Source organism: Sus scrofa, chromosome 3, assembly GCF_000003025.6.
Source record: "Sus scrofa isolate TJ Tabasco breed Duroc chromosome 3, Sscrofa11.1, whole genome shotgun sequence".
Taxonomy (NCBI): domain Eukaryota; kingdom Metazoa; phylum Chordata; class Mammalia; order Artiodactyla; family Suidae; genus Sus; species Sus scrofa.
Genome location: NC_010445.4, coordinates 41,162,642 through 41,189,307, shown reverse-complemented (window position 1 = coordinate 41,189,307; position 26,666 = coordinate 41,162,642). Strand labels below are relative to the sequence as shown.

The following is a 26,666-nucleotide window of genomic DNA, read 5'->3' as shown; positions in this document are numbered from 1 at the left end:
CTCCTCTTCCAACATATGGTTGCTGTCGGCCCCGGGCGCTGCTCGGCCCGTGTGCGGCTCCAACGCTGGGCGGGGGGCTCCGCGGCCTGAGCTGCTCCCCCCACCTGCCTGGGTGATGCGAAAGGCCCCGGCCCCAGCTCGCATGCCTCCCACGGTGGAGAGCTCACTCCCTCTGCAGCCCCACTTGGCGCCTCCAGGCGCGTCCAGGAACCTCTCTGTCCAGGGCCCAAGGCAGCAGACAGAGGGTCAGAGGGCACCCTCCCAGCCCCAGGGTGACCCGCGGGGGCTTCCAGAGGAGGGAGCTAGCTGGGGGAGGGGGAGGGCCACCGCGAACGGGCCATCTCGAATGGGGAGGGGAGGAACTGCCAAGGACAACCCATGCTCTGGCCCCGACGGCAAGGGCGGGGGGGGGGTGCGGGGGGAGGCGGCCACAAGCCACAGGTTTCATCAGTGAGAGCGAGTGGCCACCAGCCAGTTTCGACCCCTGGCCGGGGCTCCTAGACCCAGCCTGGGATCTGCCCCCACGCTGCTACCCGCTGGGCAAGCAGAGGCTGGCCTGGCCCCACACCTGTCCTGGTGTGGACACTGAGGGGATGAGACAGGCCTGCCCCAGGCACTGTACCAACGTCCCCCTGGCCTCGCTGGACCCTCCTGCCCACGTGCCCCAGTGCACAAGTACAGGCATTAATGGAGGTGACAGGCAGGCAAGCGGGCAGGGGAGGTTAATGGCCGCCATGCCTCTGGCTGGGGACAGAGGCAGGGGCTGCGTGACCCTGCCCCACCCCACACCAGGACGAGCTGAGAGCAGAAAGCGCTGTTCCTTGGGTCCCCACTAATGCCAGAGTACCCACGGATCGTGAGCAGCGGTTTCAGGGCTCAGGGCCACGTTGGAGACAAGCCTCAGAGCTCGGCCGCCGGTGACACGGCCTCAAGGGCAGAAGCCGCCTCCCCGGGCCCAAGCTTGTCCCAACACGCTGGGGGCGGGGCCCAGTAGCCGGGTCATGACCTACCACTCTGCCCACTCCTGGCTGGAAAGTGGGACAGGCCCCGGGCACATGGTGTGCCAGCTGTGCAGGAGCAGATGTGCCCGGGAGTGCCTCGGGCAGAACGCGCAGGGGCACGAAGCCTGGCCGCGGATGGACAGGGGGTCGGGCATCTGTGCCCTCAATGGGCTAACCTGACTCGCAGCCCCGCATGCAGGCCGTCAGGCTGCAGCTGTGCTGAGCTCTCGCCCCTCTGGCAGAACCCCCCCCGGGCCCCCCAGGAGCCCAGACAGGCCCAGTCTGCTCCTCAGGTGCTGAGCCCCTGTAGGAGCTGCAGGATCCTCCCACCCAAACCTCCAGAAAGGCCCACCCGCAAGGTCAGCCTCCACGGCTGCTGCTGGATGCCCTCCCCAGACTCCCCTGCTTTTCCCAACACCCCAAGTGCTGGCCTCCTCCCCCTCTCCAGGGCTCCTGGGTCCCCTGGCTTCACTGGGCTGTCCTCCGAATGCTGAGGGGCCCTTCCTTCCCCTGGGAGTTGGCAACAGACTGCAGGCAGCCCGCCCCCTCTGCTGGTAGCATGGCCTCTCCCGGTCCCCTGGGAGTCAGCAGTGGGGGTGGGGAAGGCCAGAGCCATCCCCTGGGCCCCCACCACTGTTGTCTCAGGGGGATCAGCACCCCTGCTCTCTCTGGGCAGTGCCCAAGAGAGGGGCCTGGCCTGGCTGAGTGCGTCCGGAGTGGGGTCTGTGTGCAGAAGGAGCAGCCTCCCAGCCGCCACTCCACAGGGCTGCTGGCGTGCCGACCGCACAAGCTGTCTTCCGGCCTGGGGCTGCCTGCACGGTCAGCTGGTCAGCTGGGCCAGGCCAGGCAGCAGAGAGGAAAAGGCTGGTGGACCATGCCACCCACAGCCTTCCAGCCACCCCCCTGCCCTGCGGACCTGATGGGGAGATGAGGGCCCCCCCGCCCAAGGTTGTCAGGGAACGTGGCCCTGGGCAGTGGCCCTCCCGTCACATCTTTGCACTGGGTGAACCCAGGACACAGCGCCCTGCTCCTTACAGACACCTGTCATGATTGACCAGAGGCCCAACCACTGGGCCATGGCCCATCACCCTCTTGCCCCTCAAACTGAGACTGGGACACCCCGGGAGCCCACAGCCGAGCCTGCAGGAAAGGCCAAGCGGACCCTCCGGGGGTCCTCTGTGTCCCCCCAGAGCAGGCCTGGGACAGCAGTCACCCCTCTGATGGCACATCACACGCCTCTGGGTTAAGGCACCTTCCCCTGAGCAAAGGCAAAACTTCCCTGGGAAACACGCCTGGCCTGGCATGCGTGTCTGTGCCTACCTCTGGAGTGGAACTGGCTGCGCAGACGGACTTCTGCTAGGACCCGGCTGGGAAGTGGGACCTCGAGACCATTGAGCTCAGTTTGGGGACAGTGTGGAACGTGGTGCCCTGGGAGCAGCTCTGACCCTCTGACCGCGAGGACAACTGGGGCAGGGGTTTCACCGCGGGCCCTTTCCCCAGCCCCACCTCGTTGCCCAGGGCCTCCCGGGAGGGGAGCCCATGCAGGGGAGCCACTGCCAGGGGAGTGAGGAGGGAGGGTTGCGGGTGAGACTTCCAGAAAGGGAGAGGGAGCGCAGGGCCTTCCTTTCCTGAGCCGTGGCGGTGGTGGTGGCGGTGGTGGCCGTCAGCGGGCAGGGCAGGGGTCTGGGGTGGGGACCCACCCAGCCACCAATTGGGAGAAGAGAGTGGCGCTGGGGGCAAGTCGTCCAGGGAGAGCCAGCCAGGAAAGGAGACTTCCTCCCCTGGGCGTGCTGGGCTCTGCCAGGGGCTCTAGGCTCCAGCGGCCCACCCCGCCATCCCCTGCTAAACTCTGTCCCCTCCTGGGCTGGGCTGCAGCCCTCCCCAAGCTGCCTCTGTTCTCAGAGATCCCCCTGTCCCAGGGGATCAGTCCCCAGGCTCTGGCTGGGGGACAGAGGGCTGTCAGGGGCCAGAGCCCTGCCCTGACGGATGAGTGCTGACGGCCCCACTCCCTGCGCCCTCGGCCGCTGACACCCCATCACACCGCTGCGGGCACCCTGGGAGACCTGGCTGCCTCTGCGCACCCCCGCGGCAGCCTGCAGGCGACAGGGGCGGGGACGGTGCGAGGCGACCCTCATTCGGCCGCACACCTGCGTCTCCACTGCGGGCTCCTCCGCGCCGCTGCCCTTCCCTGCCCTGCTCCGATGGTGCCACCGGTGTCACTGGCCACTGCTCCATCCAGGAATTTCCTGCGCGGCGGAGGGTGCTGAGCGGTCCTGGGCGCGCGCAAGGCCGGTGAGTGAGCGGAGGGTGCGACGGTGGGCGGAAGGGGGTGGAGACCAGGGTGCACCTGAGGTGGCCGAGGGGAGCCCTCTGCCAGTGCCCGCGCGTTCCCGCCCCCCGCGAGCCCGGTTCGGAGGTCGCGGCGCCCCCCGGAGCCCGGCGCCGTGGCGCACGCGCGGCCGCCGCTCCTGCCGCCAACTTCGGTAGGTGCTCGTCGGCGTCGAGGGGACACGGTCCGTGGAGGAGGCTTCCGGGACTTGCTGCCGAGTGAGTGACCGCAGACCGCGCGGGGGCCGCTGCTCGGCTTCCCAAGAGGGAGTCCGAGCCGCAGCCCGGAGAGCCCGTGCGGTTCCTGCGGGGTGCGGGTCCCGCCGGCGCCGGGCAGGGAGGGGCGCGGGGCGGGGCGGGCCGGGAAGTTCCCTCCGGGTCCGGGGGCCACGCGCGGCCTTATCGGGGCGCCGCGGGCTCTGCTCCGCCCGGGGCGCAGGTAAGGCGAGCGCTGGCTGCTCTGCGTCGGGCGAAGTTTGGGGGCTGCTCGAGGCCCCCTAGGGCGCGAGGAGAGCGGGGGTGGGGGGGGGGCAGGCGGACGCCGGGATCTTCCTGGCGCGGCCGGGGCAGCCCCAGCCCCACGCCCCCCACTTCACGGGGTCCAGGCTCCGCACACCGCACCGGGGGCAACTGGGCGTCGCAGCCCCATCCCTGTAGGAGGACGCCCTGGGGGGGGTGGGGGGCGCGGCTGCGGAAGGTAAAGGGGAGGGAGTTGGGGTCTCCACTTCCGCCAAGAAGGAGCCTGGTCACCCCCGCCGCACCACACCATGGCGGGTGCTCCCAAGTCCGCGGGGGACAGCTGGTCGTGGCTCGGGCCCTGGGCGCCCTTCTCCCCTAGGCTGGGTGGGGCCCTGCTCCGGGTCCACCACGGTCCCCCTGCCCCATCCCCAGGCCAAGAAGGGCTTGTGGGACTGAATGTCTGGGCTGGAGAAGTGGGGGTGCAGGCCACCCTGGCAGCACGCACCAAGTCACGGGTTGGGACGCGGGTGCGAGTAAATGCGCTGGGTGTGTGGAGGATGCTCGGGTCTGAGCGTATCTTCTGCCTGTGCATGGGGCCCGGGGCAGGTGCCAGGCGTTCTCGGGGTCTCTGGGGGGTCAGCAGCTGCTGAGATAGTTCCCAGCTAAGCCCTTTCAACCAGGCGACCGACCTGAAGAAGGCGCACAGGAGGAGCCCCTCAGCTCGAGCGGCCTGGGAGGAGCCCCCCCAAGTCCAGGGGCCCGGCTGGGAGGTGGGGTGGATGGTGGCACCAGACGGCACAGCTGTGTGGCTCCCAGGGCTGGGTGATCGATGGCCCCAGCGCAGCCGCCTCTGTCTCCCGAGCACACACACCCATTTGTCATCTGTATCTTGGGGGGGCGGGGGGCAGGGACAGGGCCTGCCTCTGCACCCAGTGCCAAGTCCAGGGAGTGTCTGCAGCCCCTCAGGGAGCCCCAGTTCCTCTTCCGCCCCGGCCCCTCCCCTCGGAACCCTGTCCCCTCCCAGATGTGGACACGGCTCCGCAAGCCGGTCACGTAGCCTCTGCTTGCCCTGCACACCGGGCCATGGCTATTCCCATAATGGGGTGCCCACCCCGGGTTTGGGGGCCGCAGACATGACTGCCTGCTGTGTGCAGGGCCGGAAGGCTGGCAGGGAGGAGGCCTGCTCCCTTGACTGCCCAGCTGCCCCAGCCCTGCCCTGCTTAGCCCATTGGCCATCCCTGAGCCCCAGGCAGCAGGACTGGTGTTTGTGTGGCCACATCCGTGAGTGACTGGTCCTGTGTGTCCTTGGGTGTGTTTGAGTGTGTGCGTGTGCGTGCACACCCTGCGCCTGCTCACATGCCCGTCCCTGTGGAGTGCGTTCGTGCAAGCAGGGACCTCATCTGCTCTGAGTGGGTTGTGAGCGTCGGGCATGGGTGTGTGTGCCCGGACCCCTTGCGCTTGGGTGGCCTCCCCTGCTCTCTCTTCCCAGTCGGCCCAGCCGCGCAAAGGTGGTCCTTTCAGGTTCTCCGTGAGGGCGTCCTGGGAGCCCTGGCCGCTTGCGTGCACACCCTTGCCGAGCGCCCAGCGGAGGCGCTCATTGGGGCAGTACACGGCCCAGGTGGCGGCCCAGATGGAGAGTGGAGAGGCCTCTGAGCAAGCGTGCGGGGCGTGGGAGAGGAGGGTCTTGGCTGCTGGCTCAGTCGCTGACCCGCCTGCAGCCACCCAGATGGAGCCGGCCGAGCAGGTGGCTGTGCCGTGGGGCCCTGCCGGACGTCCACGCCCCCCAGCCTGGCCTGGCCCATGTGCCGCTGGCCCCTCAGAGACCTCGGTGCCGGCCCGACGCCCTGCATCGCAGGAGCACTCAGTGTGACAGCCTGTGCTGTGCAGGCTTCTCCTCCCTGGGTTGGGGGTGGGGGAGAAGGACGAGGGGGGAGGCGGTCATACTTGGCTTCCCCCAGTCACTCACCAGATGCCCCGGGGGTGGGTGGAGACCTGGGCTCTGCTGGCACTGGGGAGCCCAGCAGAGAAGGCATTGCCCCGAAATGGGCCTGCAGGGACTGGCTGGGTCCTGGGGGGTGAGCTGTATGCCAGGCCAACCAATCGCGTAGAGGACAGACAAACAAATTTCGGAGAAAGAGCAAATCGGTTTTTAGTGTACATTCCAAATACTGTATTTTTTTAGCATATATTACAAATACTGGCTAGGCTACACTTACACTAAGAAAGTATTTGCCTGGGGAGTTCCCATCATGGCTCGGGGGTTAGCAAACCCAACTAGCATCCATGAGGACGCAGGTTCGATTCCTGGCCTTGCACCATGGGTTGAGGATCTGGCGTTGTGGCGAGCTGTGGTGTAGGTGGCAGACACAGCTCGGACCTGGCGTTGCTGTGGCTGTGGTGGAGGCCGGCGGCTACAGCGCCAATTGGACCCCTAGCCTGGGAACCCCTGTATGTCTCTGGTGCGGCCCTAAAAAGACCAAAGACAACAAAAAAGTATTTGCCATTTTTCTGCGTCAGATGTACCGGGCGTCCCGCCTCTTTGGCCTCCAGCTGGTGCCAGGAGGCCGTTCCAAGCCCGGGGCGGAGGCGGGGGCCGGTGCCCCCCTCTGACCAAGGGGAGGCGGGCCGGGCAGGGTGGTGGTGCTGACTCAGGCCCTGTCCCTCTGCAGGTGGCCATGGTGCTGGGGCCCACCCCCTAGCGCCGCCATGTCCCGAGAGGCTGGCTCCTGTCGCCTGGGCCCCGGGGCGCGGGCCCGGGCGCGGAAGCCCAAGAAGCCGCACTACATCCCGCGGCCCTGGGGCAAACCCTACAACTACAAGTGCTTCCAGTGTCCGTTCACCTGCCTGGAGAAGTCGCACCTGTACAACCACATGAAGTACAGCCTCTGCAAGGACTCCCTGTCGCTCCTGCTTCACTCCCCCGACTGGGGCTGCCGCCGCCCCGGCCCGGCCCGGTCCCGCGCACCTGCCCCCGGCTGCCCCTCCGACCCCTCGGACTCCGGGGGCCCGTCAGACCTCGCCAGTGCCGCCACCCTCTCCCTGCCCCATCACGTCGGGGGCCCCAGGCCCGCTGCTGAGGGGGCCCCAGGGACACCACCCCCTGAGGCCGGGGATGCCCCTAAGGGTGTGGGTCCTGGTGGCCTCCCGGCCAAGGCGTGGAAGCCGAGGTCAGCAGGGGCCCCCAGGAGCACGGCCAGGGGGGACCTGGCCATGGCCGCAGCGGGGCCCGAGAGCGGTGTCCCCTGCTACCCCCCGCCCAGCCCTGGGGACTTGCCCGAGGCCCAGAGCTTCCACCTGTCCCTGCTGGGGGTCAACTACCCTCTGGGCCCCGGCCTCTTCTCCTACCTGGGCCCCTCCCTGGCCGCCGCCACCCACGTGCCCTTCCTGGCCTCGGCCAGCCCCCTGCTGTCCCCGGCCACCAGCTTCCCTGCCCCACAGCCCCCCGAGCAACCTGCCCTGGTCCCGCGCCTGTACTACCCCCTGCTCCTGGAACACAGCCTGGGGCTGCCGGCAGGCAAGGCCGCCCTGGCCAAACCCCTTGCTCCCACCAAAGGGCCCCCTGGGACTCTGGCCCCCGGGCTGCCGAAGGTGCCCGTGCCTGGGCTGGGCGGGCCCTGGCCCCCCAGCGCTCTCAGCGACCCCAGGCAGGAGTGGGAGCTAGAGCGGACTGCCCAGAGTGACCCCCAGAGGAGGCTGCCCCTGGGAAGCCGGCCGGAGCCCCCAAAAGCCCCCTGCGGCAGGGCCAAGTTCAGTTCCCAGAACAGGTGGGTGTCCGGGCCCCATCATGAGGTGTTGGGCGATGCGGGAGGCGGGCTGGGCAGGGCCTTGGAGGGGAGCTGGGCAAAGGTTGTGGGCATTGCGGGGGCGGCCCCTTGACTGGCTTCTGCCCCCCAGCCTGTGGACCGGCCCCTCCATGGTGCTCTGGCCTGAGGACAGGGAGCCGAGTGAGCTGGAGACCCCTGGCCCTGCGGCCCCCCTGCCCCAGCAACCACTGGGCCTGGTGCTGGGGGGCCCTGGGCACGTGAGTGAGGACCTGACACGGGCCCTCGGCGACTGTGCCAGGGTGGAGCAGCGCCTGGGCCAGTTGGCGCCTGCCGGGGGCCTGGCCCCTCGGCCACTTCGGGAGCAGCTGGGGAAGATCCGCCGGGAGCTGCTGACCATCCACCAGGCGCTGGAGCGGGCTGCGTGGCCACCCGACGCGCCCCTCGACCTCTCTGTGAAACGGGCTCCCACCAAGGGGCACAAGGTGCCCTCGGGGGCCTGGGGGCAGCCAGAGCTGGGCCCCGTGATGGCCCAGGGGACCCCCGAACCACCCAGCATGCTGGTGGCCCAGCCTCTGTCGGGCCATACCACCAAGTGCGAGGCTGACTCCAGTGTCCCCCCCCGGGGCTTCCCCTCCAGTCCCCAGAGGACCCTGGTGTTCCCGGTAGCTGGGGAGCCCGCAGCGGGGCTGGGGGCTCCTGGCCCCCCAAGGCCGTCCCTGGTCTGCAGAGCTCTCCAGGTGCCCACGTCTGACCACAGCTCCTGCTGCCCCCTGTGCCCTTAACAGACAGGGGCCCTTCTCCCACCCTGTGCCCACTGCCTGCCCTCACCTGCCCCAGCATGCCTGTGGACAGACCCCAGCCGCCGTGGCCATGCCCGTCTTTGGGGCACGGCAGAGGGTCTCGGCTCTTTAGCGATCACAGTCGTGGACATTAAAATGAAAACCACATGCACACTCCCCGTCTGCGCCTCCGTCTTCCCTCCCTGCTCCAGTGTCACTGCCGGGGCTGGGCGTGGGAGCAAGGTCTCTGGCCTCCTCTCGTAGACTGGGCCCTCCCTGGGGCGCTGGGGCCTTGGGGGAGAGTAGGGAGCTTTCTGTGGGCGGGGGGGGGGGGTGCGAGGGAGGAGGGGCAGGAGGCAGGGGTCTGGCCTGTGTTTCGCACAGAGCGGGCCTCAGCCCCCTACCTGGCAGGGGGCTCCGATGTCAGATTCAGGCAGGAGGCTGCTTCCCCCGTGGTTCAGTGGTGCCCCCCCACATTCCGTGGCCCAGGGCTGCTCGGCCAGCATGGCCTCCGCTGGGCCCCCGCCAGCCCCTGCAGCCACGATAGGCATCGGGTGGCCTTCACAGCTGGCTGCCTCCCTTTCAGCGCCCAGACTCAGCTTTTCCCACAGGCGGGGGCAGGGGTGAGAGGCCAGGCAGGAGAAGGGCCTGGGGGACCCTTGGACTCAGCTAATCACTTCTCTCCCAAGAGCTGGCCACACCTCCCTGCCCACCCAGGAACGGTCCTTGCCTGTGCCCGGCTCCCCAGGCTGGGCCAGCCGGGCTGCGGCCAGTCGGATCAGGACCCACAGCCGCTCCATTAACCGCGCTGGGCGGCAGATAGCATCGCCGTGGCAGCCAGCGTGGGGGTGCGGGCGGCCAGGTGGGCAGTGCTGTGGGTCAGACACAGACCGACTCCCACCGTCCGGGTGTTCCTGGAGGAGCCACAGGAGTGGTGGGATGTGTCAGGATGTGTCTGGAGAATCCCCAGCTCCTGAGTCCGAGAGGCCCCCACGTGTCTCCTGCACCCCAGTTTCTCAGCACCCACTGGACAGACATAAGCCTGGCCCTGCTGGGGGTGCATGATCCCAGCTTCATAGGTGCAGAAACAAGGTCAGAGAGCCAGGAGCCAACCTGCCTAGTCTGTGGGGGCAGCAACATGGACCCCCGGGTGGTCCCCCGGCCGGCCCCTGGTGGGTGACCCAGCCAGCAGGTCAGGGGGCACAGCCTCTTCCCTGAAGTCCTGATCTTGTGGTCCTGCTGGGGGATGGTGGGTGGGGGTGCTGTCTCCTGAGGGAGGTTGCGGAGGCTCTGGGCCCCCTGGGGAGGGTTGGCAGGACCACCATGAGTGCGACCAGGTACGCGGGGCCGAATGAAGAATGTCCCAGAGGAGTTCCCGTCGTGGTGCAGTGGTTAACGAATCCGACTAGGAACCATGAGGTTGCGGGTTCGGTCCCTGCCCTTGCTCAGTGGGTTAACGATCTGGCGTTGCCGTGGGTTGCAAATGTGGCTCGGATCCCACGTTGCTGTGGCTCTGGCGTAGGTCGGTGGCTACAGCTCCCATTCGACCCCTAGCCTGGGAACCTCCATATGCCGTGGGAGCGGCCCAAGAAATAGCAAAAAGACAAAAAAAAAAAAAAAAAAAGAAGAAGAATGTCCCAGAGGCCAGCGCAGAGGCCCCAAGGCAGGCATGCAGCTGCACGGCAGAGCACCTGGAGGGGTGGACCGCGGAGTGATGGACAGGAGCTTCCGGGGGCGGGGACTCACAAGCCCCGCCCTTTCCTAGCCCCCTCCCACCCCCTCCGGCTGTAGTTTCTTACCACACAGGGTAACGCCCCGCAGGGGATCCTGGCCCCGGTCGGAGACGCTCTGTCCGGCTTGGGAGGCCCTGGAAAGACGGCTGTTTCACCGCCGGGGGCTGGAAGTCTCCGAGGGCGGCCTGGGGTAATGGGCAGGGGCTTAGGTTGGCCCCAGAAGGGTCACGTTCCCTGCCTGAACGTGGGCGGAGGAGCTTGAGAACCCCTGCTCATCTCTCCCCGCCCCGCTTCTGGATGCCCCTCGGTCCCCCGGGCCTCAGAGCCAAACCCACAGCAGTCTTCCTGGGCCGTGGGTCTCCCAGAATTTTGTTCGGGGGCCACGGCTGAGAGTCAGTGGTCCAGCTCCTCACTGCCCGAGCCTCCGTCTAAGGCCGCCGGCGCTGCCGGGAAGGGCGCGGGGACCGTGAGGCGCTTCTCGGCACCCGGTGGGGTGCTCTTTGTATTGCGCCCCAAACGTGGGTCCGTGCAGCACCAGCTCGGAGAGGCCCGGCCACCCACCCACCAGCTCTCCAGGCTCCTGGGCCTCCCCCGCCAGCGCACCCGCCTCCCAAACCTCGCACTGGACCTGCCTGGACCCCCACCCCACCCCCCGGCTGCTGGACGGATCCCGGTCCCCTCAGGGCGGTCAGGGGGGCCCCGGGGTCTGCACTGCTCTCCAGATGACCTGCTCTTCCTGACGGCGCAAACGCACCCTGTGTCCACGTGCTGGACCTCGAGGGACGCTCCTGCTGCCACCTGTCCTGCCATGTGCTGGGGGCTGGGGCCTCCGTGCCAGACCATGTGGCTGTGACAGCCGCTGGGCTCGTGGTGGTCAGTGATCTCGCTCGTGGGGCTGTCCGCGTGCTGCAGCCTACTGCCCGAGCCCCTCACAGCCGCTGGGCGACAGTGGGCACCTTCTGGGCCCCCCCAGGAGCTGGCTGTGGATGATTTTGGCCACCTCTTGGTGACAGACTACATTCTTGGGGTGGGGCACAGCTTAACACTGGACCCTGCCCTGGAGCCGCTGGCCCCCACCTCCATGTTGGGCCTGGGGGGGGGGTCCCTGCTCAGTGAAGAGTTTGGGGACATGCAGTTGTTTGTCAGTGCCCGCCAGCCCCTGGGCTCCCTGGGGGACCTGAGTGGGCTCCACTTTGGCAGCCTGGTGGGCGTGGGCACCCATGCAGCAGCAGTGTCACTGTGGCAGACGAGCAGAGGTGCTGGTGATCCTGTTTTCCTGGGCCTGGGTGTCCCTCTGGCTGGTGTCCGAGGGACTGGGGGGCCCCTGGGTGTGGCCTGTGCCCCCCCCCCCGAGGATGGCTGCCTCAGAGCGTACCTGCACTGCTTGGAGCTGGCCTGACCAGGCGGGCTTGGACGGGGGTAGCCCCTGACCGTGCGTGCTCCAGCCAGGACCACGGTGGGGGAAAGTTCAGGGTAGGCGGGTGCTGGCCATGCCTTCCTGACCCTGCACGTTTGCTGACCCTCCTGAGCGCTGCTGTGCCGAGCCCTGCACTGGCCCCTGTCCTCCTCTGGGCGAGGATTCAGTCCTGCTCGGCAGCCGGGATCACCTGCCTCCCAGCCCCCAGGGCCCAGGAGGCCTGCCCTTCGGGGCCAGCAGCTGAAGCCTGGGGATCTCTGGAGAGTTGGGCCAGCTGCCAGCCCTCCCCCAGGCAGGATCTCCCGCTGGCGCCGCAGCCCCTGCCTCCTAATCAGACAGAAGCCGGCGGGGAGGGTGTGGCTGGGCTGGGCTCATCAGGGCAGTCTGGGAAGGGGCGCGGCCCCTCACAGTCCCCCATTTTCAGAGGCGCCCCAGGTTCTGAGCCTCCTGCAGCTTCTCTGGCCTCAGCCGAGGTAAGGGGGGGCAGAAGAGGGGCTGCCCTGGAGGCGCCCTGGGCTGTCACGTGGCTGAGCTGTGAACCTCCAGGCTCCTGGGCGTCTTCTCCCACAGGAGGCTGTCTGAGCCGTCGTTTCCTCCTCCGCAAACGAGGCTGCAAGGGCATGGGGACAGTTCTTGTGAGGACAGACTCCTGCTGCTGAAAAACAGCAGGAACAGGAGGCCCGGAGGGGCGGGCAGGTGCGGGGTTACTCTGAGTCTGGGGCCCAGCCTTGCTCCCAGTTCCAGTGAGGGGGTCTTCAGGGGGAGGGGACAGTGCCTAGTCCTGCCCGGGCGGCTGGTGAGGGATGCTTCTGCCTCTCACAAGGACTGTGGTTTAGGGGTCTGTGGTTTGGGCCATTGCCTGACAAGGTCCCGCCTATATGTTCCGGCTCTGCGGAGGTGGCGGTGGGTTAGCGGGTCAGTGTGGAAAGTTCTGTTGCCGGTTCTCAGTAAACATTAGTTGCTGCTGCTGGTGTTGGGGGTATTTTTCCCTGGAGCAGGAGGGGCCATCAGATCGGATGGCTTCAGCCTCTGGGCTGGCCCTCCAAGCTCACGTGGCCCCTGCAGGAACCAGGATGCTGGGAGAGGGGAGCCGGGAGATCCCACCCAGGACTTGGGGTCCTTTCACCTGGATGGTGGGGGGCAAGGAGAGGGCGGGGATCCTCATTTGTCAGGTCTAATGGGTCCCCAGACGAGGAAACTCGGGATGGGAGAGAGGTTTGGTGGCTGCGGCAAGGTGGATGACTGGAAGGCAGGGGTGTTGGGGACACTGTGGGTAGGCTGGAGGTGGGACAAGGGCTTTGTGCACAGAGCGTGAGGAGGACCAAGGTGCGCGGCGTGGGTCGGGCAGACGGGGACGCTATGGCAACAAGGGAGTCATTCTGGCCACACTGGCTCGAGGGTCCGGAACGTTGCATGCGGGGAACGCTTGTGCGTGAGGCCGGCGGGCAGCCCGGGCACATTTGGGGACGGACCGTAGCGCGGCAACGCCGGGAGCGGGCGGAAATGGGGCTCCTGTCCCGCGGCACGGCCGCGGCGGGGCTGGGGGCCGTGAGCGCCGTCGTCCGCCCGGGCCCACCCGTCGTTGTCCCCAACCCCATCCCGACCCTGCCGCCCGAGGGGGCGGCCCCGGGGAGCAGCCGGTGAGCACTCAGGGGGCGGGCCAGCGTCCTGCGGCGCGACCTTGGGGAGCTGCCCCCGCCGGCCTGTGGTCCCGACTCCCGCCGCGCCGCCCGACAGACCCGGGAGCCCGAGGGTCTCCGGAGCCGCGCTGGCCTCCTGCTTCTCGGAGCTTCTGTTTCCTCATTTGTAAAATAGGGACGCTGCCGGCCAGGGCGGGCTTGAGACTTGGGAGGGCGGTGAGGCCCCGCCGGGTCCTCCTGGGGCCCGTCCGCCAAGCCCCGCGTTTGCGGCGGGGCGGCGTGGGTGCCCTGGCGAGGAATCTGGTCCCGGCCCTGTGGGGTGAAGGGAGGCCAGCCGGGTCCCTCTGGCCCAACCTGGTTCCCGCTGTGGACTCTTTGGAAGGGCATTCAGGGTCATTGGAACCGGCTGTCAGCACTTTACAGCTGTCCCTGACTGCAGTAAAGGGCAAAACCCAGAGCCCTAGATTCGTGTCTCTTCTTCTGAAATGAGAGAAGAAAAGCACTGTTTACTGAACGCTTGTTGTGTTCTAAACACAAACACATAGAGTAAGAACGGATCTTGTGAGCTCTTGAGGAGCGCGAGTCTCCACAGGGGAGGGCTAGAGACGTCCCTGGCTGGTTGTAACTGGGCTTTTGCCCTGGATCCACTCGCGCAGAGGTGGGAGGCCTTCAGCCTCATGAGGTAGGCTACTGAGTTGAGCTTGCCAGGCGCCGGGCATGCCCGCATTGGCCTTCCCCAACGGATCTGGAACGGGCCGGGTCCCAGAGGACAGACCGTCATTCTTAACAGAGGCAGCTTTCCCAGGCTTGTGCACAGTCTTTAAAGATGTTCGAGGCGCGGGGTTGCTGCCTGCTCCCTCCCGTCTGCACCTCTGCTATCGATTGCCTGCTCTTTCATCTTTTCCTGGCGGTCTGATCTGAGAGCCTTCTTTGTGCTGGTCCCGCCCAGAGGCTGAGGCGGGGTGGGGATGGAAGCTTGCCCCATGATTTAAGAGAAGAGCGCTCTCTCTGCCCCACGGACGGGAACACCACCCTTTGCTCTCTGCTCTTCCCTAGACAAGAGGAGCTTTTTTTGGGAAAAGTTTGTAGATGAAGCATAAAACACACAAAGAAAGTGCACCTACAGGTACAGCTCAATGAATTTTCTGAAAGTGAACTCAGTGTGTAGCCCACTTCCCCCAGAGCCCCTGCTCGCTCTTTTGCCCGTGGCCTGCAGCAGCTTGATGTGATCTCAGTTCCCAGGCCGGGAACAGAACCCAGGCCGCAGCAGTGAAAGCTCCAGGTCTTCACCGCTAGACCCCAGGGAACTCCCTCCCACCAGTTGTGTTCAGTTTCTGACATCGGCTACGGGCAGTTTTCCTTAGGTCCTGTGAAAGGAGTCCCAGGCAGGGTGTGATGCTGTCATTTGGCTGAGCTGGTGTGTCCGATGGGCTGGTGCTGAGAGGCTTGGACCAGGCTGGCTGGTCCCCCAGGTGGTCACCCAACCAGATGTGCCAGGACCCTAAGGCAGAACGGCTCTGTCCTCACAGTGCCCCTCAGAAGGGTCAGGAAGGCCAGCTGGTCCTTGCTGATGGCCACAGAGACTTTCTCCTGGAGACACTCGCGTGGCTGGCCCTCTCTGGTCTCTGGGCAGAGGGGCATTTGGAAGCCTGGCTGCTGGTTGACTCAGGGGACCCTTTCCATTCAGAACCCACAGGTGGGAGAGGCCTCCCCCTTCAGCTGTGCCCTGACTACCTGGCGGGAGGAAAGCAGCTGCACCTGTTGCCCCTCCCAGACTGCTCTAACCCTCAGGAAAGGCATGTCCTCAACATGTGTGTCCTACTCTGTCCCCTGTTCCCCAAGGCTAGTTGGAGGTCCTGTAAGGCTGGGAAGGCTGGCGTCCCCTCTGCTGTTCCCCTGGTGGGAGAACTTCTAGACCCCTCCTTGGTCAGGGGAGTGGGTCCTAGAGGAGGGCGGGGCTCCAGGGAGGGGGGGCAGAGCTGAGTGCTGGAGGCTCCAGTGGTCTGGTGGTCGTAGAGAAAACCCTAGGCAGCTGGCCTGTGCCCTGGGCGCTGAGGCTCCCCGGGGGAGGGTGCGGGCTCCCTGGGGCATCAGGCCTGCCCCCAGGCATCTTCTGGGCCCGCCTGTGCCAGAGCCAGCTGCCAGTGCCGGTGCCCTGCCTCATTTCCTTCAGCTCAGCAGCCATTTAATTTTTCGTCTTTGTTCTCGCTAACTTAGAAAATCAAGGTTTGTTAGATTTTTAATTTACATTAGTTGTTCATGAGATCGTACGTTTTTCTATGTGTATGCAAAGAACTGTCATCAGGTCCTTAAAAACAAAAATTGCACCCTTGTGCCCAGCTCTGTGCAGTGCCCCCCCCCAGCTTGCTCGGCTCTGAAGGGGGACGTGTGCCCCTGCCTCAGGGTGGGGTGGGAGCAGCCTGGGCCGAAGACGGACAGCCGGGCCTCCCCACCAGCCTTGTGACCAGACCCAAAGCTGGGTCACCCCGACCTGTGGGCCCAGCGGCCAGTGGATGTGTCTGTCAGGGCCGACTGGGCCACATGTGGGCCAGGGCCCACAGGTCGGGCGCTGCCAGCCAGCCCGTGGTGCTTGCGGCACAGTGGCGGCGGCGGCGGCAGCTCTGAGCGGAGCCCTCCCCCCTCTCTTCCAGCGTCCCCAGCATGGTACTCAAGGCCTTCTTCCCCACGTGCTGCGCCTCGGCGGACAGCGGCCTCCTGGTTGGACGGTGGGTCCCTGAGCAGAGCAGTGCCGTGGTCCTGGCCGTGGTGCACTTTCCCTTCATCCCCATCCAAGTCAAGGAGCTTCTGGCGCAGGTGCAGCAGGCCGGTCGGGTGGGCCTGGCCGTGCTGGGCACCTGGTGCCACCGCCGGCAGGAGCCGGAGGAGAGCCTGGGCCACTTCCTGGAGGGCCTGGGCGCGATCTTCTCCCACGAGCCCTGGCTCCAGCTGTGCCGGGAGCCGGGCAGCAAGCTCTGGAGCTGTAAGGCCACCCGCTGGCAGGCACCCCCCGGCCCTGCCGCCCCCGGCGAGGACCAGATCATGCTCATCTTCTACGACCAGCGCAAGGTGCTGCTGTCCCAGCTGCACCCTCCCGCCGTGCTGCTGGACCGCCAGGCCGGAGACGCCCCGGCCAGCGTGGGGGACCTGGCTGCCGTCTTCGACACGGTGGCACGCAGCGAGCCGCTCTTCCAAAGTGACCGGTTCGGTGAGGGCCCTGTGCGGCTGAGCCACTGGCAGTCGGAGGGCGTGGAGGCCAGCATCCTCGTGGAGCTGGCCAAGTGGGCGGCGGGGCCCGTCTGCCTGCTGCTGGCCTCTTTGCTGTCACTCATCTCAGCTGCCAGTGCCTGTCGGTAGGTGCTCCTGGGAGGGTGGGGGGTGGGAGGCGGGGGGCGGGCGGAGAGCCAGGGCTCTGAGGGCTCGGCCTGCCCCTTGCTGTGAAGATCCCGGAGGCCCAGGCAGGCCCTTTGGAGGCTCCCGGCTGCCCTTTGCACCCAGGCCCCGATCCCCCGCTCCCTTCTCGCTGACAGCTCAGAGCGCACCCTGGGAGCACAGCTGTGCTGTGCCCCTCGCTCCCATGGCACAACCAGGCTTCCTGGCAGCCTCAGAGCTGCATGGGAACACCAGGAAGGGGCAGGAAGTGACCCTCACACAGCTCAGGCCCCTGAAGGGTAAATGAGATGGCCACCAGACCCAAGCTGTCCCTGCCCAGGGGCCACTGTCCTGCATACAGGCCCACCGCCTCTGGGAGCCCCGGCCCTTGTGGGAGAGCCACGGGGGGCAGTACCCACTCACGGTCAGCTGTAGGTCTGGGTGCCGCACAGCCTCAGCTGCTCTTGGAGCTCCAGAACACTCCTGGCTGGGGGGGTTTGGAAAAGCCCCCGCGGGCCCTGGGGATGCTGGGTGCGGGCCCTCTGCGGGAAGCCACCTCCCCGTGCCGCCACCTGGGGGCGCAGCTGTGCTACGTCCTCAGGTCTTAGGGTGCTGGTGACAGGTTTGGGGACTGGCCCTGCCTGCTCAGGGAGGGTCTGGGAGCACGTGGCCCGTCCCCCCCAGAGACCTCAGCAGCTGTGTGTGGACAGCACCTTGGGTTGTGTGGCTGCTGGGCGCTTGACGGGTTGGGGGTGGTTTCGGAGCTTCAGGACGCCCGTGGAGGGAGTTGTGGGACAGGTGCTCTGGGCCTGAGTGCAGCTTCGGGGGGAGAAGGTCCTATGCTTTTCTCAGCTTTCAAAGGGCCCAGGAAAGGCTGGGAGCTGCGTGTGAACCGTGGATCCTGACGAGCCCCCAGGCAGGTGCCGTGTCGTTGGCGCAGTTACGAGCGAAGCCCAGGGGAGCCGCCCAGGGCTGGTCTGAGCCCGGGGAGACCCCTGCCTGGGGCGCCCCTGCGAGGCCGCCGTCCGCGGGGCTGGAGTGGAGTAGGGAGGGGCTGCGCTGACCATGTGTCACCCTTGGAACTGGGTCCGAGTCACTTCGTTGCAGACAGAATCTTTACACCATCCACGGTCAAGACCCGCCCCCCGGCCCCCAGGGGTCACGCGTGCCCAGTGGAACATCTCCCGCAACTGACTGTGCTGGGTCCGGTGCTCCCTTCGTCTCATGAGACATCCATCTTGCCAGGCAGCCAGGGCAGCCGAGACCCTGGGCGCAGCCAGGGGTCCGGCAGGCATTCAGCTTCAGTGCTCAGAGTGGGCACCTTGTGTTTCCAGTTGACGGTCCGTCGTAAGTGATCGTGGCCCCCCCGGGCTGCCCGCCATGCTCAGGCGTGGCTGCCGGTACTCGGGGCCGGCAGGGTCCTTCCTCTCTGCGTGTTAAGGCACACTGACCCGCATGCCCTGGTGGCAGGAGAACCCTAGAGGCCTCAAGATGCCCGCCCCCGCCGCCTCCTCCGCAGGGTGTTCAGGCTGTGGCCGCTGTCTTTCATCTGGAGCAAGCTCTCCACGTGCGAGCAGCTCAGACGCCGGCTGGAGCAGCTCACGCTCATCTTCAGCACCCAGAAAGCCAGGAGCCCTGCCCAGCTGATGAGGTGCGGGACCGGCCCTGGGCTCCTCCACGGGGGCCTTCCCTGTACCCAGCCTGCCCGTGCTGGCCCTTCCCGGCCACGCTGGCCTCACCGCCCACCCCTGTTGGACCCCCTCCTCCAGGAAGGCCAACACACTTGTCTCTGTGCTGCTGGACGTGACCCTTGGCCTCCTGCTGCTGTCCTGGCTCCACAGGAAGGACCGCATCGGGCAGCTGGCCGACGCCCTCATCCCCGTGGCTGACGTGAGTGGGTTGGGGTAAAGCCTAGACTGGACTCCGGGATGGGGGCTGGCCCTTCCCGGGGGCAGCATTTGTCCCTGGCCCCAGACAGGTCCCCTGCCCCAGGGGAGCCGTTGTGTCTCACAGGAGTCCCTGGCTCCTGCTTTCCCTTCCTGAAGGTGGCCGTTCCTGGGGAACCCACCTTGCTGCCAGGCCCAGTGTCACGTGGTGGGCGTTTCCGCTCTCCCAGCTCTGCGGGTGGCTCGCTTTGGACCTGGGCCCTCTGCGTGGTCACGCCGCCCCCAGTGCTGATGCTGTGGCTCCCAGAGGCGCTAGCTCCCTCCCGCGCCCCTGGGCTCCCCAGCGCCCTGGGCTCCATTCCTGGGCCGAGGGCCCCACCTGCCCTCCCTCCCAAGATCGTCCTCCCGTAGTAGTCCGTGCAGCTCTGTGCCTTTGCTCCACCTCCTTCGGTGGCCCCGTCCCCTCTGTGCCGGGCTTGTCTTTCCGCTTGGGGCAGCCCCTCAGGCCTGCGTGGGGGCCTCCTGGCCCTGGGCGGAGCACCAGGCCTGCTGGCAGCCAGGCCAGGTCACTGCAGGGCTTGTGTCCCAGGCTGAGAGTCGCTCAGCTTCTCAAGGAGGCCTGGCCCGAGGGGAGGGGGAAGCTAGGGGCTGGGGAAGGGGCTTGGCCGCCTCACCTGGCTCATCCACGCTCTGCCTTTTGGCCCGCTTCATCCAAGACCTCCCTTTTGCAAAATTGCTCAGAAACATAAATATTTAATTAAAAAATGAAAGCCTCTTCCTGCTGCCAAGCTCTTATCCTTTAAATATTAAAGAAGCTCTATTTATAAAGAACATTCTGTTCCCCTTCTCGCTGCTCCTAACACGGCAGAGGCCTTCACCCGGAATTGGGAAAGGCCTGCCTGGTGGGAGGGAGGTGGCTCCTGTGGCCTCGTGTTGGTGGCGAGGCCCGAGGCCTGGGGCCGGCCGAGCTCTCCCCCAGGGTGGCCAGGACAGCCGTCGGCTTCCCTGCCTGCTTGGGAGGGTCCCCGTGCCGTCTCTGGCCCTCGCTCGACCCTGTCCTTCCCTCTAGGGCCCCTCCCACCCGCTACCTGGGCCCCTGGTGGGCTGGCCACCCTCCCGCCCACTCACATGGGCAGCCAGGGCAGGGCCAGTTGATGGACAGGGTGCCCGCCCCGTGTCCTTGCAGCACGTGGCTGAGGAGCTCCAGGACCTGCTGCAGTGGCTGATGGGCGCGCCCGCTGGGCTCAAGATGAACCGGGCCCTTGACCAGGTGCTGGGCCGCTTCTTCCTGTATCACATCCACCTGTGGATCAGTGAGTGCCCACGGGCAGGCCAGCCCCCGGCTTCCCCTGGCCCCCTGACCCCGCCTCGGCTCCCCAAGCCCCCGCCCTTAGGGTCCCGAGCCCCGGCCACTCAGCCTCTGCTTCCTGGCCACGGGCAGTTTCCAGAAGCCTGGGGCAGCCACCCTCAGGGAGGACTGGGGAGCCCTGGGGTCTCCTGGGCACCCCCTCCAGGCCGAGCCCTGTCCTGCAGGCTACATCCACCTCATGGCCCCCTTCATCGAGCACATCCTGTGGCATGTGGGCCTCTCGGCCTGCCTGGGCCTGACGGTGGCCCTGTCCATCCTGTCGGACACCATCGCGCTCCTCACCTTCCACATCTACTGCTTCTACGTCTATGGCGCCAGGTGGGTGCGCGCCCCCCGCCGGGGCCCGGCTCCCAGCGGTGCGGGGTGGGGGCGCCAGCCCCGCGCTGATCGCGCCGCGTCCCGCAGGCTGTACTGCCTGAAGATCTGTGGCCTGTCCTCGCTCTGGCGCCTGTTCCGAGGGAAGAAGTGGAACGTGCTGCGCCAGCGGGTGGACTCCTGCTCCTATGACCTAGACCAGGTGCGGGCTCCCGCTGCCGCCCGGCCCGCAGGGCCCCGGGGCTGGCAGGGCAGGACCTGCGCCAGGCACGGTGACCTCAACGGGGCCTGGCTCTGGCCTGTCCCAGGCGCCTGCTCGGACCTGACGCGCCACCCCCCGCCCCAGCGCGGCCTTCCAGGGCAGGTGTCGTCCCGCCCGAGTGTCACCACCCCCCTGTCGCCAGCATCCGAGGCTGACAGCCTGTCGGCCGGTCTTCTTCCTCCCGCCCCTGTTCCCCGTGTTTCACCGCGTGGAGGGCAGGTGTCCCCAGGACTGGAGGAGGCGGTCACGAGGGGGCTTTCCAGGGTTGTCCAGGGATGCCTGCCGGGCTGGGTTGGGCGGGCCCGGGAGTGGGGTGTGGCCTGCGCTGGCGCTGCTGTCGCCTGGCAGGGGGTCTGGCTGCTGCTGGCGCCACGTGCCCTGTCCCCGCAGCTGTTCATCGGGACGCTGCTGTTCACCATGCTCGTCTTCCTGCTGCCCACCACGGCCCTGTACTACCTGGTGTTCACACTGGTGAGCCAAGGCCACAGTCGGTGCTGGGGTGGGGGGGCATGTCCCCTGGCCCATGGGCCTGGTCTGCGGTGCTGGAGTCGTGACTGGCAGCTTGGCCTGCAGGCCGTGTGGGGTGGCTCTTTTGGACTTGGCAGCGTGTGCTGGGCCCGGGGCGGGTAGGGGGCCCACCCTGGGGGGCCTTGGCTCTGGGACCGGCAGTGGGGTGCACAGAGGCCAGGGTCGTGCTGCTGGTCTCCCGTAGCCCCTGGCACGGGGCAGGGGGTGACATCTGGGTGGCCTGCGCTGGGGGGCCAGGGGCACAGGTGCCTGGGTGGGCACACCATCTCCTCTGACCTGGCGGGAGGGAGGGTGGGCGGGCCTGCCTGCTGCTTCCCTACCTCCTGCTGCTCGGGCCTCCGGTTCAGGTCCGGGTCCCTCTCTCCGCTGGAGCGCCTTGGGCTGCCCTGCTCAAGGGCGGCCGGCCTGGCTCTGGCCGCGGTCCCAGCCCAGAGGCCCTGAGCACTGTCTGTGCTGCAGCTCCGGCTCCTGGTGGTCACCGTGCAGGGTCTGATCCATCTGCTTGCAGACCTCATAAACTCCCTGCCGCTGTACTCGCTCGGCCTCCGGCTCTGCCGGCCCTACAGGCTCGCGGGTAGGTCTGGGCTGGCGGTGCGGGCGCATACCCGTGGGCTCTGTAGAGGCAGCCACGGAGCTGCTCCCACCTGGAAGCAGAGGTGTGCCTGCTGGGCGCGGGGTGGGCAGAGGACGGAGGCCCCTGGTCCTGGGCGTCAGCTGGAGGGAGAGGCCCTCGGGCTCAGGGCCTTTCCTGTGACGAGAGCGTTTGTGCTGAGGTCTCTCGGCAATAAGACACGTCCCATGTGCGTGTGCGGAGCTGTGTGGGCCTGCGGGTCCCTCCGCCTGGAGGTGACCAGCCAGGGCTGCGTGTCAGGGCCTGCCTCGCCCCCGCCGACCCCTGGCTGCCCCGCCGCTGCGCGCGTGCTGCCACCTGCCCCAGACCGGCCAGATGCCCCGCTGCAGGCCCAGGGAGACCTGACCCAACTGGTCAGAGTTGCGGGTTGGGCCATCTGGTTCAGGGGTTTTGACCCTGTCAGGAGCTTGGGGCATTCCTGGCCCAGCCCGTCCAGCAGCTGTTGGGACGGCCCCGAGGTGAGCGGCGTGCCCAGGAGGCCCCGAACTGGGGCCCCTTCGGTGGGACGCCGGTGCGCATGGCGGCTGCTCCCGACAGTCTGGAGCCGCAAGACCTGAACGCGCGTGTTCCGTGGGCTCTGGGCCTCGAGTTTGCTGCTGCGGGTCCTCATGCCCTCTTGCCGAGCCTCTTCCTCTGTGGACCCCAGGTGGCCCCGCCAGGGACCCCTCGGCAGTGCTGCCCGGGCTCCCTGGCCCCCAGCTAGCCCCCCACACCTACCTCAGCAGGCTGGCCCAGGCGGCCTCGGCCTGCCGCCCTCCGCTTTCCGCGGGGAAGGTCTTTTAACTTCACATGAAAGGCCACAGACGCCGCCTCCTCGTTCTGCTGAGTTTGCCTTGGGCCTCCTCATCAATTGATAATCAGCCCTTGTTTCTCCTTCAAGAACCTTCCACCTTGGGGATCCCCAGGCTTGGGAGCCTGGACTGCCGGCCAGGGGCGCGGTGGGCACACGGGCGATGCCAGCCGGGGCCGCTCCACCCTGGGCACCTTGTCTGCACTGGGAAAAGCCACGTCCTACTTGGAGGGCCCGCAGCTGGCTCCCCGCCGCCCGCCAGAGCCTGGGCTTTTGCCTCTCAGTGTAGTTGTGCCGGAGGCTCAGACCAGGCCCCGGCCCCGCAGCCCCCAGCGCCGTGCAGAGCCGGAGGAGCAGCAGCCGAGGCCTCTGGGGCCGCCCTCCCTCTCAGCACCTGCTCTTCTCCTCCTTGCAGCCGGCGTGAAGTTCCGGGTCTTGGAGCGTGAGGCCGGCAGGCCTCTCCGCCTCCTGATGCAGGTAAGGCCTCTGGGCAGCCCTCGGGTTGCTGCCTGTGGACGGAGCCCCCTTCCGTTGCGATGCCGCCTGTGGTCTGGGGCATTTTTCATGCTGCCCCGGGTGTGGGGTCCCCTGGGCCAGAGTGAGATGGGGGCAGGAGGGCCCAGCAGAGCCGAGCAGTGGGGCCCGGGGGAGGCTCCCTTGAAGCCTCCAGGCGCTGGGACCCCCCCCCCTCTGTCTGGAACCTTCCCCAGGTCCCCATGCCCGGGACCCACTGTGCTTGGCCACCTGAGGCTCCTGCCAGCGGCCCCGTCCTGCCCTGGGCCCCGCGGGCCCTCCTTCCAGGCAGAACACCAGCACTGGCGAGGGCCTCAGGCCTCGTGCCTCCTCTGTTGGGCTGGCTTATCTTTAAGGCTCTGGGGCCTGTCCTGCGGGAGGGGGCCAGCGAGGTGCCAGGGGACTGATGCTGGTGCCCGTCCAGGCAGGTGGTGCCAGCCTGAGGGGGAGTCAGATGCTGAGGCAGCCGGGCCTGTGTGGTTTTCTCGGGGGTGCCCAGAGTCCCACTGGAGAGGCTCCGGGGAGCTGTGCGTCCCGAGTGGAGCGGTAGGCTCCTCAGCAGCCCCGGGGCCTGGCCAGAGCAGATTGCCCTGACTGCCAGCCAGGCCTGCCTCCCAAGCGGCTCACCCCGACCCCCGGTGCCACAGGCAAGAGCGTGTTTGGCATGGAGCCAGTCCTGCCCCTGGTGGGCCTGCGCAGGGGCTCCCCGCAGAGGCCTGCCGGATCCCGGGGCGGGGGCGGGGGCGGGGGGCGGGCCTGCAGCCTGGCTGACTGCTGCTCTTGTGGTTCCAGATAAACCCCCTGCCCTACAGCCGCGTGCTGAACACCTACCGCCTTCCCAGCTGCGGCTGCCACCCCCAGCACTCCTGGGGCTCCCTGTGCCGCAAGCTGTTCTTCGGGGAGCTCATCTACCCTTGGAGGCAGAGAGGGGACAAGCAGGACTGAGGGACCTTCGCCACGGCCCGTCCAGCAGTGCCTCCACCGGCCAGGGTGTCAGGGCGGCACAGGTTCCTGCTCTCGGCCCTCCCTGCCACCGGTCGTCTGGGGCCTCTGCAGGCCGGGGGCCCGGGCCCCACCCTTCACATCTCCCCCGACTCCGAGGTCATGGGAGTGATTCAGGACGCGGGCGTGGCCCCCGGGCCAGCGGGCTATGCTCCAGAAATAGCGTGTTTGCCTCCACACACACCTGCTCATCTGCTGTGATGGCCCGTTCGTCAGCCCTGTGCCCCTGAGCCCCCCAGGCCTGCCTGGAAGCCCGTCCTGCGCCCACCCCCCGGTCTACACCCAGACTCCTGCCTCTGCCCACACGCCCGTTCCCAATGGGGTGAGCTGGCCGGTCTCCCTGGCTGCTCCCCAGCGTCCGTCCTGCCATGGGGCGGAGGGACCCTTCTCAGGGCGGGCTCGGCAGTCCTTGAGACTCGGGTGTTTTCTGCAGGACGCTCTTGGATCCCCAGTGCCTTCCAGCAGCCTCAGTGGAGCAACACCCAGCCAGTCTGGGGGATCCAGGCCACGGCTGACCCCCAGCCCAAACCAGCAGCCCCAGGGAGCTGGGCAGCCCTGCCCTTGGGCCCTGGTTTGCACTGGGCTTGCTTGATGCTCCTGCAGACGGTACTTTGTAGGTGGAGCTGCCCGCAGCCTTTGGGTGTCCCTGTGTAAAGCCAGGCCACCTGGGGTACCTGGAACAGGCAGCAGACGGCCCTCCCTGGCCCCCGTTCTTGCTCTGTACCCCTGCAGGGACAGGTCCCTTGGCCCTATCTTCCATCTCACTCACTGGCTTCTCGCAGAGGCAGGCAGCTCCTGGGCAGACGCTTCTGCAGCCCCCAGGGAGGGCGTCCTAGCACTTAGGCTGCAGCTGCCTGCTGGCCGCAGGCGGAAGCTGAGTGTGAGTGGGGGCCCTGGAATCCCTGGGGAGGAAGCCTGAAGGTGCGGTTGTGTCACGTAGGATGTGTCATCTTGGTGTTGGAGGCGTCCCTCAGCACTGTCCACTTCTGCCGCCCCCGCTTCTTAGCTGTGGGCCACAGTGGGGGGCATCCTGGGGGCGTCCCCCAGCCCAGTGGCGGGCGGGCGGGTTTTGGCTCTGTCTTTTTCTGATGGGACAATAAAGCCTCCCACTTGTTCAGAGTGCACCGCTCTGCTTCTGTCAGCACGTGCGCAGGGGTCTGGGGAGGCCCGCCTTCCTCTGGGTGGCGGCACAGCCGGCCCCCACCATCTGTCCTGAGTCCTGAATTGACTCCCATCCCTGTTCCCTATTTGATGCCAAGCTGGGGACACTGGGCACCCTGTTCTCTGGAGCAGGCCACTGCAGGTGGAGGGTGAGTGCGTAGACTCTGGCCCCTTGAAGTCGTCCTGGCAGGGAGGCACGGACCTGGGGGGAGCCACTTCGGGTGCTCACGGATGTGTCATCCGAAACCTGTGGACTTCACGCAGGGTAGGGCACGCCCTGATGGACTGCGCCTGTCCTGTGGGCCACAGGGACCCTCGGGGCTTCCTCTGTGCCAGTTGTCCTGGTTGTGGAGGGGGAGGGGTGGGTCACCTCCCAGGCCTGCATGTCCCCAAGGGTCAGCAGAGGGCCTCTGTGGTCCCGGTGGGCAGGTTGCACCCAGAGTCTCCTGGGAACAGCCTTCGCCTCCTGCGTTTCGGACGCCACCTCCCAGGTCCTCAGATGCCAAGACCCTCCAGGGTCCTTGGACCTCAGGTGCCCCGCAGCCCACCGCCCCCTTTCCCAGCACAGGGTTCCTCGAAGATGCAGGACCTACACGGGGCTCCTCGGGTGACTGTGAGACTCGGCTCCGGCGCTCTTGGTGGGAATGGCATGTAGACGCCCCCGTGTCCTGCGCGTCACCTTGGGAGGAGCCCCGTGGCCGTTTCTGCAGCCTGATGTCATCACCCCGACCCCCCAGGTTTTCCCCAGAGCTGCTCTTCCTTTCACTGAAATGATGAGTACGGAGATACTTGAGACCCCGTGACGCCCCAGCCCTCCGCCCGTCTGGCCCACTTGCAGCGTCCACCACGGGGTGGCCCGTGGGACCTGAGCGGGGCCTCTCCCTGGTGGTAAGCCTGGGGCGGGGGTGGGGGGCGGCGTCAAGTGACCCTGTGCCAGAGCTGGGCACCAAGGCCAAGCTCCGTGGATGGTCCCCAGGCCCTTCTCAGAGCGAAGGACAGTGGGCATCCTGGAGGGGAGGCAGGGAAGACAGCTGGGACCACCTTCCCTCCAGGACCTCTTTGCGCTCCCCGCCCCCCACAGCCAGGACGGCAGGCACAGAGGAAGCTCCCAGGGTCCCTGCAGCCTGCGGGCCAGGTGGAGTCCATCAGGGCGCCCCCTAAACAGCCTGACCACCTTGCCTCCTTCCTCCCCATCCTCGCCCAGCGCCAGTGGGTGTGGCAGCCGCAGGGAGACATCGGGGCTCTCCACCGGACACCCCCGAGTCACCCTCAGCCACCCAACACCTGGGCGCCTTGCAGAACTGACCCTGGACCTGCAAGCAGAGGGCTGTCCTGGGCTGCTTAGACCTCGGCCTGAAGTTCCTCGGGGTCGCCTGGGCCAGGCCTGGCACCGCGCGGGTCTCAGGGCGCCCTCTCAAAGGGTGTATACCTCCGCCCACAAGGTCTCCTGAACTGTACCCCTCCCTGGACTGGGCCCCGCTGCCCCGGACCTGGGGAATGAGAGTCAGTGGGGCCGGGAGTGGAGCAGGAAACTGGCACGTCAGGAGGACCGGAGGCACCTGCCGAGGGGTTGGCGAGTCTTGCTCCCAGGATCAGACCCTGCGGACAGGCCTTGGCCCATGGAGCAGGGATGGTGGTGCCTGCTGCTCAGGCTGTGCAGGGTGCTGAAAAACCAGGCAGTGGGGCCTGTAGCTGCTGCAGCCCCTCCAGGGGCGGTCT

General features: G+C 67.4%; 2 protein-coding genes across 8 annotated transcripts; both read left to right on the top strand.

Annotated features, from left to right (window-relative positions):
- Positions 1,392-8,499, top strand: PRR35 (proline rich 35). The gene is given in 4 exon segments (XM_021086914.1): positions 1,392-3,548; positions 6,458-7,552; positions 7,683-8,161; positions 8,164-8,499. Coding segments are annotated over 3 exon segments (1,677 nt in total). The 5' UTR covers positions 1,392-3,548; positions 6,458-6,494; the 3' UTR covers positions 8,304-8,499.
- Positions 11,855-24,909, top strand: PIGQ (phosphatidylinositol glycan anchor biosynthesis class Q). Of its 7 annotated transcripts, none has more exons than XR_302245.3 (12): positions 12,947-13,121; positions 15,773-16,471; positions 18,010-18,141; positions 18,260-18,380; positions 19,563-19,689; positions 19,910-20,063; positions 20,151-20,262; positions 20,713-20,793; positions 21,310-21,424; positions 22,687-22,748; positions 23,577-23,791; positions 24,220-24,909. XR_302245.3 is itself a non-coding variant. In XM_005662225.3 (11 exons), the coding sequence occupies exons 1-11, from the start codon at positions 12,985-12,987 to the stop codon at positions 23,727-23,729; spliced, it is 1,893 nt and encodes a 630-aa protein (XP_005662282.1). In that variant the 5' UTR covers positions 12,946-12,984; the 3' UTR covers positions 23,730-24,908. The 7 variants fall into 7 exon arrangements, 3 of the variants coding, with proteins under 3 accessions (XP_020942565.1, XP_020942564.1, XP_005662282.1); XR_001307505.2 differs by having other exon boundaries at positions 23,577-24,108; XM_005662225.3 differs by having other exon boundaries at positions 12,946-13,121; positions 23,577-24,908.